The following is a 13842-nucleotide window of genomic DNA, read 5'->3' on the forward strand; positions in this document are numbered from 1 at the left end:
GTTTCCACCACAGTATTTACATGGATATCAGCCCCGCCCCCTCTCCAGCGCGTCCTGTTTGAATGACAGGAGTAAACACAGCTGACAGCCGCGGTGAAACTCCAGCGGTTAGAGCGATGAGAATATTCGCATCGCGTCCGTTGTGAACGCAGCATAATGCAGTTCAGAAACCACTGTTCTGACGCTTTTAAAGTAACTTCGAAATGTTAACAGTATCAGGGGCACACAGGCCATGGTGGCCGTAGGACGTACAATTATTTTCGGGGCTTCACGGCCAGACCGAGGGGCAATGACGGCATGGCCGTCGGTGAAAATCCTACCCTGCTGAGGATGAACAACAACAAGAAGAGAGTTGTGTGGGCCAAGAAACACAAGGACTGGACATTAGACCAGTGGAAATCTGTACTTCGAATTTGCTTCGAGATTTGTCTTGGCAGATGAGAAGCGCTATATAAATTAAATGTATTAATTTATTATTACTTTGGTCTGATGAGTCCAAATTAGAGATTTTTGGTTCCAACCTCTGTGTCTTTGTGAGACGCAGAGAAGGTGAGCGGATGGTTTCTGCATGAGTGGTTCCCACTGTGAAGCATGGAGGAGGAGGTGAGATGGTGGGGGGGGGGGGGCTTTGCTGGTGTCACTGTTGGTGATTTATTCAGAATTCAAGGCACCCTTAACCAGCATGGCTACCACAGCATTCTGCAGTAGCCAGCAAAATATAAATCATATTCTGGATTTTTTAACACTTTTTTGTTTACTAGATAATTCCATGTGTTCTTTTATAGTTTTGACGTCTTCAGTATAAATCTACAAAGTAGAACCAACAACGCAAATTAGCTTTGCGTTGCTTTAATAATGATGTAGTCATCCCTATAGTAAGTATGGTATCAACAAATAAAAGTTAGCAAGCAGAGCAGTTTCAATTTGAAAGATAGGGACTTTATTAACAAAATAAAATACATTGTTCACAGAATATGAATATGAATAACTTAAATGTAAAAAATTGACAAGAACAATTTCAGGCCCGAAACAGAAATGGTTGGGCAATGAAATTAAGGGAAAAAGTGTCCCAACCCCTATATATATATATATATATATATATATATATATAAACACATTTCACATTCATATACTTACAACCCATGTATACCAAGTCAGAGATGCAAACTTTGACAAGTTTGAGCCTGGTCTTCTCGGTAAGAATGCCATTAGTTTGCAGTTCATGAAATACTTCTGGAATTTTCTTCTTAAGTAGATCAGTTAGGCCATTCAGAAGAACTGGTTCTTGTGTAGGCTGAACAAAACAATAAGAGCAAGCACAGCACAAAGTAAAGTTCTGGCCTGTGTGATTTTTTGAAACACAATTTAACAAGCATGGTAAATGTATACCTGAGTTTGACAGACTTCTCTTAGGACAGGCTGAAGATCCGGTGCTTCAGAAAAGTACACTTGGAATCTGTCAAAGTTACTGATGTTCTCACTTCTATCAATATCTATAAACTCTTGGAAGTCTGTGTTGTATTTTAAAATCCTATCAAGGACAAATCCAAATTCACCTTCCAGGAGATGGTTTGTGCTTTGGACACTGTAGATTTTTCTTTTAATTTCCTTTCCATTCTTAAATGAAATTGCTAGGACTTTAACAAATTCCTGCTGCTCATTCCCGCTTCCTGTAATTATAAGAAAAAGACAAATTCATCCTGATGTTGACTGATCATATTATGCCAGATTAAATTAAATGCCATCATCTATCATCTTCTAGTTAAACCCATTAATACACACCTTATATAAGTTATAAGCAGTATGGTAATTTTAAGTTAATTAACTTCACCCATAAAGACAACTTCTAGAGAAGCACAGGGGAGATTCTGCTCAGCCTCCAGTGGCGTTTTCTCCTGGAGGCTGGGTATTTCTTTATATTTTTTATTTGTATTAAAAAACATCTCTCCGCTGTTGTCAGTGAGTATTTTACAAAGACTGAAACAGCGCCCCTCTTAATTAATGTGTGGTGAAACACAGTATTGCACGCTACACTCACTCTACACCCGCAGTCCGCTGTGTCAGGGACATGTCAAGGAAAGCCCGCCGGCCTTCCCTTCCGATTATTTGATTGGTCGGAAGGCGGGCTTTCCTTCCGACCAATCAAATCGTGCCTGACGTGCCATGCGTGACGCTGCGTCTCACATACACAAGTTGCCGTAGCGACAAGAGGAAGATATGAAATTTCCCTTCTACATAATATAATATTTGCAAGTATAGAGTAGTGGCTGATGTTTTTAGTCAGAAACAGGTAAACTGTAGTGTACACTTACTACTAATAAATAACTTTAGTGCGAGTTACTTATTTGCACTGTAAGAGACTGTATATCAACGCAGCCTCTGTCGGTCTTCTCACTCGCACTTTCTCGCCACATCTGGCCGAACAATGAAACCTAGCCAAATTAGCTAGATAGCATTAAACATATAGCTGCTAATGCTATTGTTATGACATTAGGTTATAAATAATATATATAATGCCAATGCCAATATAATGCCAATTGAAGAATGATGGTCACAGAAAAGAGTGTAAGCTACATTAAGTTAAGATAAAATAAATATAATAAAAAAGAAGAACGGCCTAAAGGAAAATAATTGTCATCCAGGCAGCTAAACTCAAACAATAGTTAGCTGTTCAACATTGGCAAAACATATTTATTTAAGTTAAAAAATATTTATTTAGACCCCTAGCTTGCTCACATTATGACAATATATCTGCTCACTTTGTTAAAAACGTTTTGTTTCTGTATAACTTACCTAGAGTTAGACTCTCCTCCGCTGACATCCATCCTCCACAGCAGCCAGAGGTGAAATGGCAGTTGGGACATTTGATGGACAGTTGGTCGGACAGTTGAAAAATGATACATTTGAAATAACTCAACCGTGATTGGGCAGGACAGTGGATACACTAATGTGTTGACTATGTGCATTTTTTTTTTATATGTACACACATGTGTGTGTAAAATAGTTCAGAAATTACACTGAATGTGTTGAATTGCCTTTGACACAGCAGTGTGTTAAAAAAATGACACATTAATTCTAGGAGTGTAATACTTTTACAAACACTATAGTAATAATATGCATTCATTATGACAATATCATACTATTACTATAGGAGTGTTCTATAGTGTGTTCAAAAAACAACTACAGAAACACTAAATATTATACTATAGTAGTGTTATGGAATAATTCTTCTAGATATCTAACCTTTTGCTCGGTGACGTTTTATGATCTACTCTGACGTCTGTTATCTCCTTTAAGGAAAGGCCTTGGTGCCATATGTGTTGTTGTCACCAGTTTGTGACCGGTCAACTTGTCTGGCACGAATGGTAATTGTTGTGAGAACACTGAGGCACTTCTTTATCGGTGTTTGTGGACTCTAAGATGTGAAATCTTTGAGGCCATGAGTGTCGGACGCAGGTGGTTCAGTGTTCCCAGCTGTTTAGTCTACTCCTTCAGAGATGTTGATTACTCTCTGTGAACCAGTTAAAAGGTCTAGCATAGAGAGAGGCTCTTCAGAATTGACGTGGCAACTCTCCCGTGAAGTCAGAACCTCTGACTCATTGACTTGTGATGTGAATCCTCCGGCCGATACTCTGAAATAAACCCATCAGTGTTTGACATCAAAGCTCCAACTCTCACCGTGTCTCCTTCCTGAGTCGGTGACTCCATGCATTGCTACACAGAAGTTTCCCCCACAAGTAGTACTATTTAAAATAATATAGTCTTAATACGGAAACACCAAAAAAACACTATAGTAATACTTTTACAAACACTATATAATAATATGCATTCACTATGACAATATCATGCTATTACTATAGGAGTGGTCTATAGTGTGTTCAAAAAACAACTACAGTACAGAAACACTAAATATTATACTATAGTTATACTATTTAAAATAATATAGGAATACTACAAAGATCTAGATACATAGTATTACTATTGAAATATTATAGGGCTACTATAGCTAGTAAAATGGCACTACAGAAAAAACTATAGTAATACGATAGCTGGTAAAAAATACTATAGAACACTACAAACTTACTATATATATATATATATCGGATACTATACAACTCTTATAGTATACTATAGTTCATTTACACACACACACACACCACACACACACACACACACACACACACACACACACACACACACACACACACACACACACACACACACACACACACACACACACACACACACACACACACACACACACACACACACACACACACACACACACACACACACACACACACACACACACACACACACACACACACACACACACACACACACACACACACACACACACACACACACACACACACACACACACACACAGTATTATTGTATGAGAGAGGTTCCAGGTTGAATTGAGGCGAATATTTGTAATGTTCAGAGGTTGTTGTGTTTAATATTCATGAGAATATTTGTCATTGTTCAAATGATAATAAACAAACATATAAAGCATATTTGTCCACTCATATGTTGATAAGAGTATTCAAAACTTGAAAAATATCCCTCTAAAGGTACATTTAGAACAGATACAAAATGTGCGATTAATTTGCGATTAACTATGGACAATCATGCGATTAAATATTTTAATCGACTGACAGCCCTAATATATATATATATACACAGAATATATTATAAATACATGTTGGCAATAATTGATTGAGATTTTACATTCAGTAAATTAAATGGCATATTATTCAATGTATGTATTTTTAAAAATATATTTATTTTGGTAGGTTTGCTCTTCCGTAATAATTATAATAAGGTACATCTGTGTAATAATACTTACATACTTTTACTTAATTAAGATATGAATGCAGTACTTTAACTTGTAATGGAGTATTTTCACAGTGTGGTGTTTGTACTTTTACTTCAGGATGTACGACCTGCAGCACGTGCTGATAAAGTGTCTAAAGTGTTATTAATGTGATAATAAAGTGTTACTGAAGAGTTTAAAGTGTTAATGGAGAGTAAAGGGAACATACCTGCTCTGTGTATCCGAAGCTGAGGCTGTAAAACAGCGTCCAGTAGTGTCTGGAGTCTCTTGTTCTCCTCGTTGGAAAGAGACAGCTCCTCCTCGAGCTCTGCTATTGTTTGTTCAAACGACAGCAGCATTTGGACTTTACTCATGTTTCCTAGATCACCTTTCCCTGCAGACTCCGTTAAACACACCGTTTCTCTCTCCATCAAACTCTCAATCTGACTACTGTTGCTAACGTGTTTCCAGCTAGCATGCTAAGCTAGCTCCTATAGTCCGAGGTAAACGCTCCAGAAAAAAGAGCACAGAGTCCATTCAGATGTTTATCCAGACACACAGATGATGGATCAGTAGTGCTGGAGCTCACACACACTTTCTCAGGAACACAGAGAGAGAGAACCGTAGCGACGAGACGCCAAATGGATCCAGGTTCTTCTTCTTCTTCTTCTCTCGGTTTTTGGCGGATTGCAAACAACTTTAAGGTGCATACCGCCACCTACTGTACAAGAGTGTGTATCACCATATCATCCTCATCATCATCATTCCTTCTCCTTTTCCAAGTGAAACTGGTATTGCTATTTCCTTCTGTAATGCCTCTTTTGCTAACTTATCAGCATGCTCATTCCCTTGAACCCCCTCTTGTGCAGGCACCCAGCATAACTGCACATCTATTCTCCTCCTCTGAAGTCTCAGTAAGCAATGGTTAAGTTCAATGATTAAATCTTCTAACTGTTATTGTCGACTGTGTCGTGATCACTAATTTACTCATGTTACATAATTCACTCATGGAACTACGGGTTGGGGGTATTGTTTCCGCACGGACACATATGTTGACTGTACCTACTGTATACCTACTGTGTGCCCTCTTTTCTCTTCTTCCCTTCTCTTCCCGGACTTCAAGCCAGCAACATGTGCTTTTCTGCTGCTCAATAAAGCACTTCTGTAGGGAAACATTCGACCTTCCATCCAGACAGAGTTTCATTATCTCCAGATTCAATACCTCAGTGTCTTCCACATGGAGAGGGGGGGGGGGTCCTCCCCAACCCATTTCACCCTGATGGCTTTCCCGGCCAGCATTCAGGCTGAACAACATCCTCATGATGTTTTAGAGCAGTGGTTCTCAACCTGGGGGGGGGGGGGTGCGCGGAAACACAAGCGATCTGTCCATCAGCTGGCCAAAAGGCATCATATTCATGCGGAGAAATGCACCGTTTTCAACTTCCTTAAATCAGAGCTCTGTTGCCCCAATTACGTTTAGAGTGGGAGAAGTACTCAGATCAAGTACTTAAAGGGGACCTATCATGCAAAATGCACTTTTGTACGTCTTTTATACATGAATATGTGTCCCCGGTGTTCCAGGGAACTCACCAAGTGTCAGAAAACACAACCCTCTCTATTTTCCTCCAACCCCAAATCTCTAAAAAAGGGGCTGCAACGGATCTGATAAAAACGGATCCAGATTTGAACATTGTCCTGACGTCAGGACGGTGGCGCTACGGCTATTGGGCCAACTCTCCACCTATCAGAGGAATGTGGGGTTGGGCCACGGCCGGCCATTGCCGCTCGAAAGCGCTGGAGACGCTGTAGTACATATGCCAGGCCTGTAAGTGGCGCTGTAGTCTGCCACAAAAGAAGCGAAGAAGACTTCCCGCCCATAGTTACCATGGTTACCCTTCTGTTTATTCTCCGCTGTGGCTTTTTTTCTCCCTCCCCGAGGCAAGCGTTTGCTCCCGCTGCTTTAATTCAATGCAATCCCTCCCCGTCGAGGCAAGCACTGTAATTCTCTCCGGTTAGTCCACCAGCAGATGACAAACACCCACCTCTCCGCCTCTTCCAAGGAACGAGGGGACCGTGCGGCAGAGTTTCAGTTTCAGTTTCTATTGCCGGTCAAGATGTCCGTTAAAGTTTAAATCTTCCGGACAAAATTAGAAAAGTGCCGGTCAAAGGTCTTCTTTGTTATTTATTGAGCTTTAAAACAAATGAATAATGACTCTGAAACACGGAGGACGGAGATCTATCTATCTAAAGAAATGGCCTTGCATTGCTTCTTGTTTTATTATTTATTTTAGGCTGAAGACTTATCTGCAAAATGTGTCAAATACACTGGAAGTGAGTCAAAAGAGGTAGATGCTAAAGACGTGAAGAAGTGCTTTTGGCCACTGGTGAAGTGTGTGACTGTCAGGGGGCCAAAGAAGGGTCTTCTCCAGCACGTCACACTTGTGGATCTTCCTGGAACAAGTAACAAGACCAGAGACACAATGTGGAAAAAGGTGATTTATCCACACGCAATGCTGATTATTGTGGAACACTGACAACGTAACCGTTATTATTTTCTGTATTCCCCTCCAGGTTGTTGGAAGTTGTTCTACTGTGTGGATTGTGGCTGAGATCAATCGAGCAGCTTCTGAAAAAGAATCCTGGGAGATCCTGGAAGAATCCTGCAGCCTCATGGGAAATGGTCGAGAGTGTCAGCAGATTCATTTGATCTGCACCAAGTCTGATAGTCTTGGAGGTTCAGATGATCAGTAAGTGGTTTAAGATGCAAAAGTACACAGTTAAATGTACCATCCAATTTAGACACTGATGGCCAAGAGGAGAAACCATGGAAACATTGATTACGTTTACAGGCACATTAGTATCCTGGTTTGGATGGTATTCAGGGATATAATGTTCACTTGAAACAGGATCAACCAGGGTATCCATGATCATAACAGTATCCGTGTTTCTAAAATGCCTGCATTGATTCCTCAACATCTCAGCCATTTATTTCTGTCCTAATGTTGTTGCTTCACAAACACTTAGTGATGCTGGATGAAGCTATGTGATCATTGGTCATTGAAAGCAAGATGGAGATGCGTAGTGATATCATATCCTGGAATATATATGCAGTTCATGTCATTCTTCAAATACAAATCTTTTCCTATAGGTCAGCAGCTGATGTTCGTGCTCTGATACTAAAACAAAACGAGCAAGCCAAGATAGACGTGAAGGCAGAATTCAGCAAACTAAAAGACGTTAAGGTGAGTTATATTGAATACAAAAACACAAATATTGTCCCAAACTGCAAACCTGCTTTGATATTGAAACTCTTTTGTTGTTGAAACAATTCAGTGAGGAATGTTTCAAAGTTTTCACAGTGAGCTCCAAAGAGTTGATGAAAAAGAAACGTCTGGATCCAGATGACACATGTGATTCAATTCTCCATCAGTGAGCCAGGAATGACTAAATGAAAATGCTTTGATCTCTTCTAATAAATATGTAGAGATACTAATTGAGTATAACATGTAAAGTCAAGAATGTAATTAAGTATGATACATTTTTTACAGGAATTCCTGCAAGATCTCAACGACTGGCAGACATGGAACTATGTGTCTGGAGCTCTGGGGGTTCTCTCTCTGATTCAGGCAGCCAGCAGCAGAGAGAGAGGAACATCAAGTAACAACATCTTTCACTGTCTTTCATATTGACAGAAATAATAACATTCATCGAAAAGAAGTAAGCTGCATACACTAACATGTTGTGTACAAATGGTAAAGTGATGTTACCCGTGGAGCCAACAAGGTATTGGATGAGCTGAGTGTGTGTTGCTTCAGAGAGGATGCATTGCTACAGTTTACTCAAAGCTTTTGTACTTTTTGCTTGAAACACAAAGCCCCATATTGAATGATGGTTGTATTGCTTTAACTAATGAATGTGTTGTGTATGGTTTCAGGCTGACATTAAGACGGCTGTGTCCATAGGACTTGAAGAGAAGCTGAGTCATGAACTTGATCAAGTCAGGGAACCCATGGACCCTTATGGCTTTTGAAAGATGTCTCAGTGGGGGGGTTAAAACATCAAAGAGTTCATGTGAAGAAGTCTTAAAGTCGGTCCTTTATCCTGTAAGTATTTCAGTTGGAATTAAATCAAAACGACTCATTTAGCATAAAATATGGATCTGTCTCTTAAAGGGCCCATGTCATGGCCATTTCCACTGATCATAATTACATTGTTGAGGTATACTAAAATAGATTTATACTGTGCAATTTTCCAAACTCACATTGGTTTCGCATACAGCATCTCTGTCAAGCATGTGTATTCAGCAGTATTCACTTTCTCCACTAAACGACTCGTTGGAGCTCTTGCCCCCCCCCTCCCTGTGAGCCTAGTGTGCTCCGATTGGTCAGCTCGGCCACTCGTTCTGATTAGTCAACCACCAGAGAGGCTGCGCCCATGTCTAATGGCGCATTTCCATTGCAGCGCGTAGCTCGCTTTAAGCGTGCCGTGTCGTGCCGTCCCCTTTTTTGGTTGTGCTTCCACTAGGCCTCGTTCCGGCGCGGCACGGCGCGGGGCCACTTTTTCCCCTCTTTTCTGGCCCTAGAAAATTGTGGTTCTATCGGGGCCAACAAACAGGGCTGAGTCGGGCTGAGTATGCTAAACTAGAGAGAGGAGCGCTGGCAAGAGGGCTAGAACTACAACAAGATGGACATATTTGACCGTGATTTAATTGTAATACACGTTTCAAAATGATGCCGAAGTAACAACATACTGATACCGGTTAGTAAAAACCATGAATTAATGCTTTGTCAAGTCTGCAGACAGACGGCAGGCGAAAAACCTTTTAAAATTCGTGTTTTTCTAGATGGAGATTGGCTAAGCTAACGCAGTATATGCCCCGACCGTCCACACTCACAACAACGGCCTATACAGACATAAATAAAGCAGCGACTGTATTCACCATGACACAGGCAGTCTGTGGTGTGTACTTGTTTAACTTTTGTCGAGTTTCTGAACATATATAAGGAGCTGTGAGCTCTGAGTGCTCACAGCTAACGGCTGTGTTGTGTTTCTGGATTTCTCATTGAAGATGACGTCACGGCTCCGCCTACACTGCGTTACTATAGTAACTACCCCAGTTCCTAAACTGTAATGGAAGCGCAGCATGAAGTGAGTCGGCCCTGTTAAGGCCCAACGCGGCCAAGCCGTACCGAGCCGTACCGAGTGTGGCCGAGGCCGACCGTGTAGTGGAAATGCGCCATTACAGTGCTTTTCCCGGCTGCTCTCAGCGTAACATCAGTCTTATCATGGCGTCAGCACAGCCGTATATTTTATATACATATATATTTTTAACTGTTGTTATAGAAGAGTGTGACGGCCCCAGGGCCTTTGTCTTACGATGGGGTGGAGCTGAAGAGGCTAATCAGCACGATCACGGACACCTCCGGACACTACGGCCCCAGTCTCTCTCCAAAGCGGCTGCAGGAAGACTAACTCTGCGATCCTCTCAACCACCTATCTGCATTTACCACAATAAATGTGCCGTGGTTTTGTAAACTCGTGTATGTCTCCTTGTCTTTGTGGCCTACGAGCCGCTCATAACAAAGAGTAAGTTATTTTTACCCGTTATAAACTACTACTGTTTGATGAGAAATCAAATCATGGTTTGCTATATATGAATTCAGGGAAGAAAGGATAGGCCTACTAAGTATTTCCATTCAACTTTATTTTTAGAAATGTACAAAATGAACATAAATATACATATATACACGGTATATCATCCATTCCTCCTCCTTGCATCTTGCCTGCGCACAGTCGGTGCGGTGCCTTTTAGCACGACGCCTCAGTAGTAGTTGAAGTGCCTTTTAGCACGTCATGGATTGTCCGCCAGGATCTGGCTGGACGAAATCAAATGCAAATCACAAAATATTAGAGAAACTTAGTTGTTTTACATTCGTTAGTAGTAGTTGTGTAATGAACAGCTTGCCTGCTAATATGCTAACCTAGCTTTGTTTACCTTGGTAGCTAACACGATATGAACGTTAGCTTGGAGGAAAGGCAACTATAATGCAGTGTAATAAAACTACTATGAACAAAAGCTAGTGGTTCATATTAGGCTAGCAATAACGTGTTTATAATTGCAATCGTATACGGGTATTCTGCTACCATACAATGTAACTTGCATGAATACATTGTTTTGCGCTAGCATACAGCTAGCCTCGTTAGCTACATGCAGTATATGTACGGTCACAATGTACGGTAAATCACAGTACAGTATACTGTATGAGTATTCCGTGTGTGTGACTGCAGACATTCTCCTGCTATGAGATACATGTATGCAAGGCCATCTGCTGATATTAGAGTTGATATATGGAAACTCTAGCAACTTAGTTAGCACAGTTAGCACTGTGTCAATGGCTTAGCAGTCCAACACAGTTTACACATTTAAACAGTCTTGTTTGATAAATACACAAATAACAATGCAAACTTACAGGTTGTATACCCAGATCTTCCCCTGCTCCAAACGGTCCAAACAAGCTGTGCATATCCGGCCTCAAACTGGGCAATGTTTTGGAAGCTTTCGTCTGTGAAATGCCGGTTCTTCGAACCTCTGGAGGAGGAACACGCCGCTGCTGGTGTGGCCATAGCTCTTCGGGATTGGTCCATTTCGTTCCGGGTACCGCATGACATCAGGCGGTACCCGGAACTAAATGGAAGACTCAAATGGGCAGTGACGTATCTCCAACGAGGCGTTTTGGGGAGGTATTTTCTGTGTTAGAGTTTTACTCGCTACAGGGTGTACTTTGAGGGTTTTGACTCTGCACACCGTTTACATGCATAAAAACCTTCATAACACACAAGGGGACGGGTAATAACCGGAAAAGCATGACATGGGAGCTTTAAATATTATGGACCCCAGCATACAGCTTCCTGCCGACTGCCAGCCAGTTGCCTGCCTAAGACCTGCCAAAGACCAGTATTCAGGAATGTTAGGCCCTCCCACTATTCTCCAATTTCAGGGTTTAACCAGGAGATGGCGCTATATATTAAATAACTAAGACTTAGTTTTTCACAATAGAAAATGCAGATATTATATAAAAAACTAAAGTTAAAATCTTGTTTGTAATGCCCCAAGAGCAATAACATCTTGTCACAAGCTTTTTGGAAGAAAAAGACTGACCCAAGAGACCTGTAGTTGACTAATTACAGGCCTCAATAAAGTTCTGCCATTGGTTGTGAAAAACAACGGTGGACATAGTGGAAAGTGAAATTGACATTGTCGAATTTAATAAAAATACAAAATAATGTATCTGTGTACGTGTTTTACTATGTGATCTGCACTTATCAAACATCTAATTAAAGAATGGTAGCTGTACCTCTCAAACAACCTAAACTAGTTATAAATGTTTAAATGTTTAAAAACTCTGCCCGGTTCACCGACCCCCCTCTGAGTGAATACCCAAGATATCTTGGTTTGATTTGGAGAAGGCTTTTAAAGTATACTAACTCTAACTCTATTGTATACTAACTCTTCCCGTCAAGAATATGAATAGAACTTAGATAGATCACTTTACATTTCTGCAAATGAATAGCTTAGCTACTTGGCACTAAGAGTACAGATATGTCTACCCTTTCTTTTCAGAGTGTAATATCTGCATTTTCTCTTTTGGTTTGAATAGGAGAAGGGCAATGCTTATTATTGCAATATACAACTACACAAAAATAATAATTTTTTTATTTACTATATCAGTACTTTATATGCACTCATTTCATAATAATACAGAGGCAAACTCTATACCTAAAAATAATTATTTAAAAAAAAATCCTCACAGAACCCCATATTTCGCTGTTAACGCAGTTGCAGGTGGGAATTATAAGACCGTGACACATCGAAGGCTGAAGGACAACACTAGAACTGTGTAACTTTTTTTCAATAAAATATTAAAGTCTTCCAGTCCGTGTCTTTTCCTGAAAGTGTGTTATGTAGCACCCTATGTTGTTAAAAATTGTCAATTTATACCTATTTCCGCCCAGCGGGTCATATTGACCCCACCCTTTTTCATATAAACATGACGTGTTGCTATAGCAACGCCTTTTGTCTACTGCGGTTCCTTATAGATTGAGAGATAGATTGAGAGAGAGAGAGATAGATGGATAGATATATTGATAGATAGTTATAGATAGAGAGAGAGAGAGAGAGAGAGAGAGAGAGAGAGAGAGAGAGAGAGAGAGAGAGAGAGAGAGAGAGAGAGAGAGAGAGAGAGAGAGAGAGAGAGAGAGATAGAGACAGTCTGTAGTGAAGGAGTGCGCTCCCGCTCACGGGAGACTGCTCGCGCTGCGCTCCGCAGCAAACAGCTGTGGGGCGAGTTGAAAGTACCTTATGCTGGCCGCGGTGTCTAAATAATGCTTCCGGGCCAGCGGGCCATTTATAATGTCGAGCCCTGAGATTATATTGGTATACGTTTCATCCCTGTGCTTTGATGAAGCCTAATTTGATAAAGTTTCAAATTAATTTCTGAAATATTTCGTTAATAAATATTTCATGAGTAATATAGTTGTCTTTGTCACATTTTATTTGGCATTAGTAAATAATTATGCACATTTACAGATATTTTACATGATATGAGTGATAACACGTGTTATAAGGGCTATTTCGCACAATAGGTGTGCCTTGAGATTTTTACTTGTCCTTTGGTGTGCCTTGGGCACAAAAAGTTTGGGAACCACTGCTGTAGAGAAATGTAAACGTTCACCATCCCCCACCCGCCTACTGTATGTTGCTTTTTGACATGTAAATGGTTAACTACCCCCCTCTGAGTGAATACCTGTTGTATCTGTCCGGGGCTAAGCCCATAGGACGATGCTCTGATGTCATCACCCTCGCACATTGGTCATATGTTTACAAAAAACGATGTTAACACTTTCTCGTTCTTAATATATGCTATATTTAGGGTCGATATGTGTTGAATTTACTTTAAAATAGCAGATCACTGTGATTCACTTCTCCGCGGCTCCTCCGTGCAGAGAGGCCCCCCCCGTTGACA

The 13842-nt window shown here is 40.7% G+C and overlaps 1 protein-coding gene across 1 annotated transcript; it reads left to right on the plus strand.

The window, feature by feature from the left end:
* The first annotated feature begins 297 nt into the window (after window positions 1-297).
* On the plus strand, window positions 298-8510 carry LOC117487601 (nuclear GTPase SLIP-GC-like). The gene is made up of 5 exons (XM_034136221.1): window positions 298-402; window positions 7111-7311; window positions 7391-7566; window positions 7968-8061; window positions 8368-8510. Exons 1-5 carry the CDS (start codon window positions 298-300, stop codon window positions 8506-8508), a joined length of 717 nt encoding a protein of 238 aa, XP_033992112.1. The 3' UTR covers window positions 8509-8510.
* Window positions 8511-13842: the final 5332 nt, after the last annotated feature.

This window comes from Trematomus bernacchii, unplaced genomic scaffold (assembly GCF_902827165.1).
Source record: "Trematomus bernacchii unplaced genomic scaffold, fTreBer1.1, whole genome shotgun sequence".
Taxonomy (NCBI): Eukaryota; Metazoa; Chordata; class Actinopteri; order Perciformes; family Nototheniidae; genus Trematomus; species Trematomus bernacchii.

Excerpts from the sequence above, each read along its gene's own strand:
- LOC117487601 (XM_034136221.1), top strand. The coding sequence starts at position 298 with ATGGCCGTCGGTGAAAATCCTACCCTGCTGAGGATGAACAACAACAAG. Across the intron at positions 403-7,110 it reads CATTAGACCAGTGGAAATCT|GCTGAAGACTTATCTGCAAA; the intron begins GTACTTCGAATT and ends TATTTATTTTAG. Across the intron at positions 8,062-8,367 it reads GCAAACTAAAAGACGTTAAG|GAATTCCTGCAAGATCTCAA; the intron begins GTGAGTTATATT and ends CATTTTTTACAG.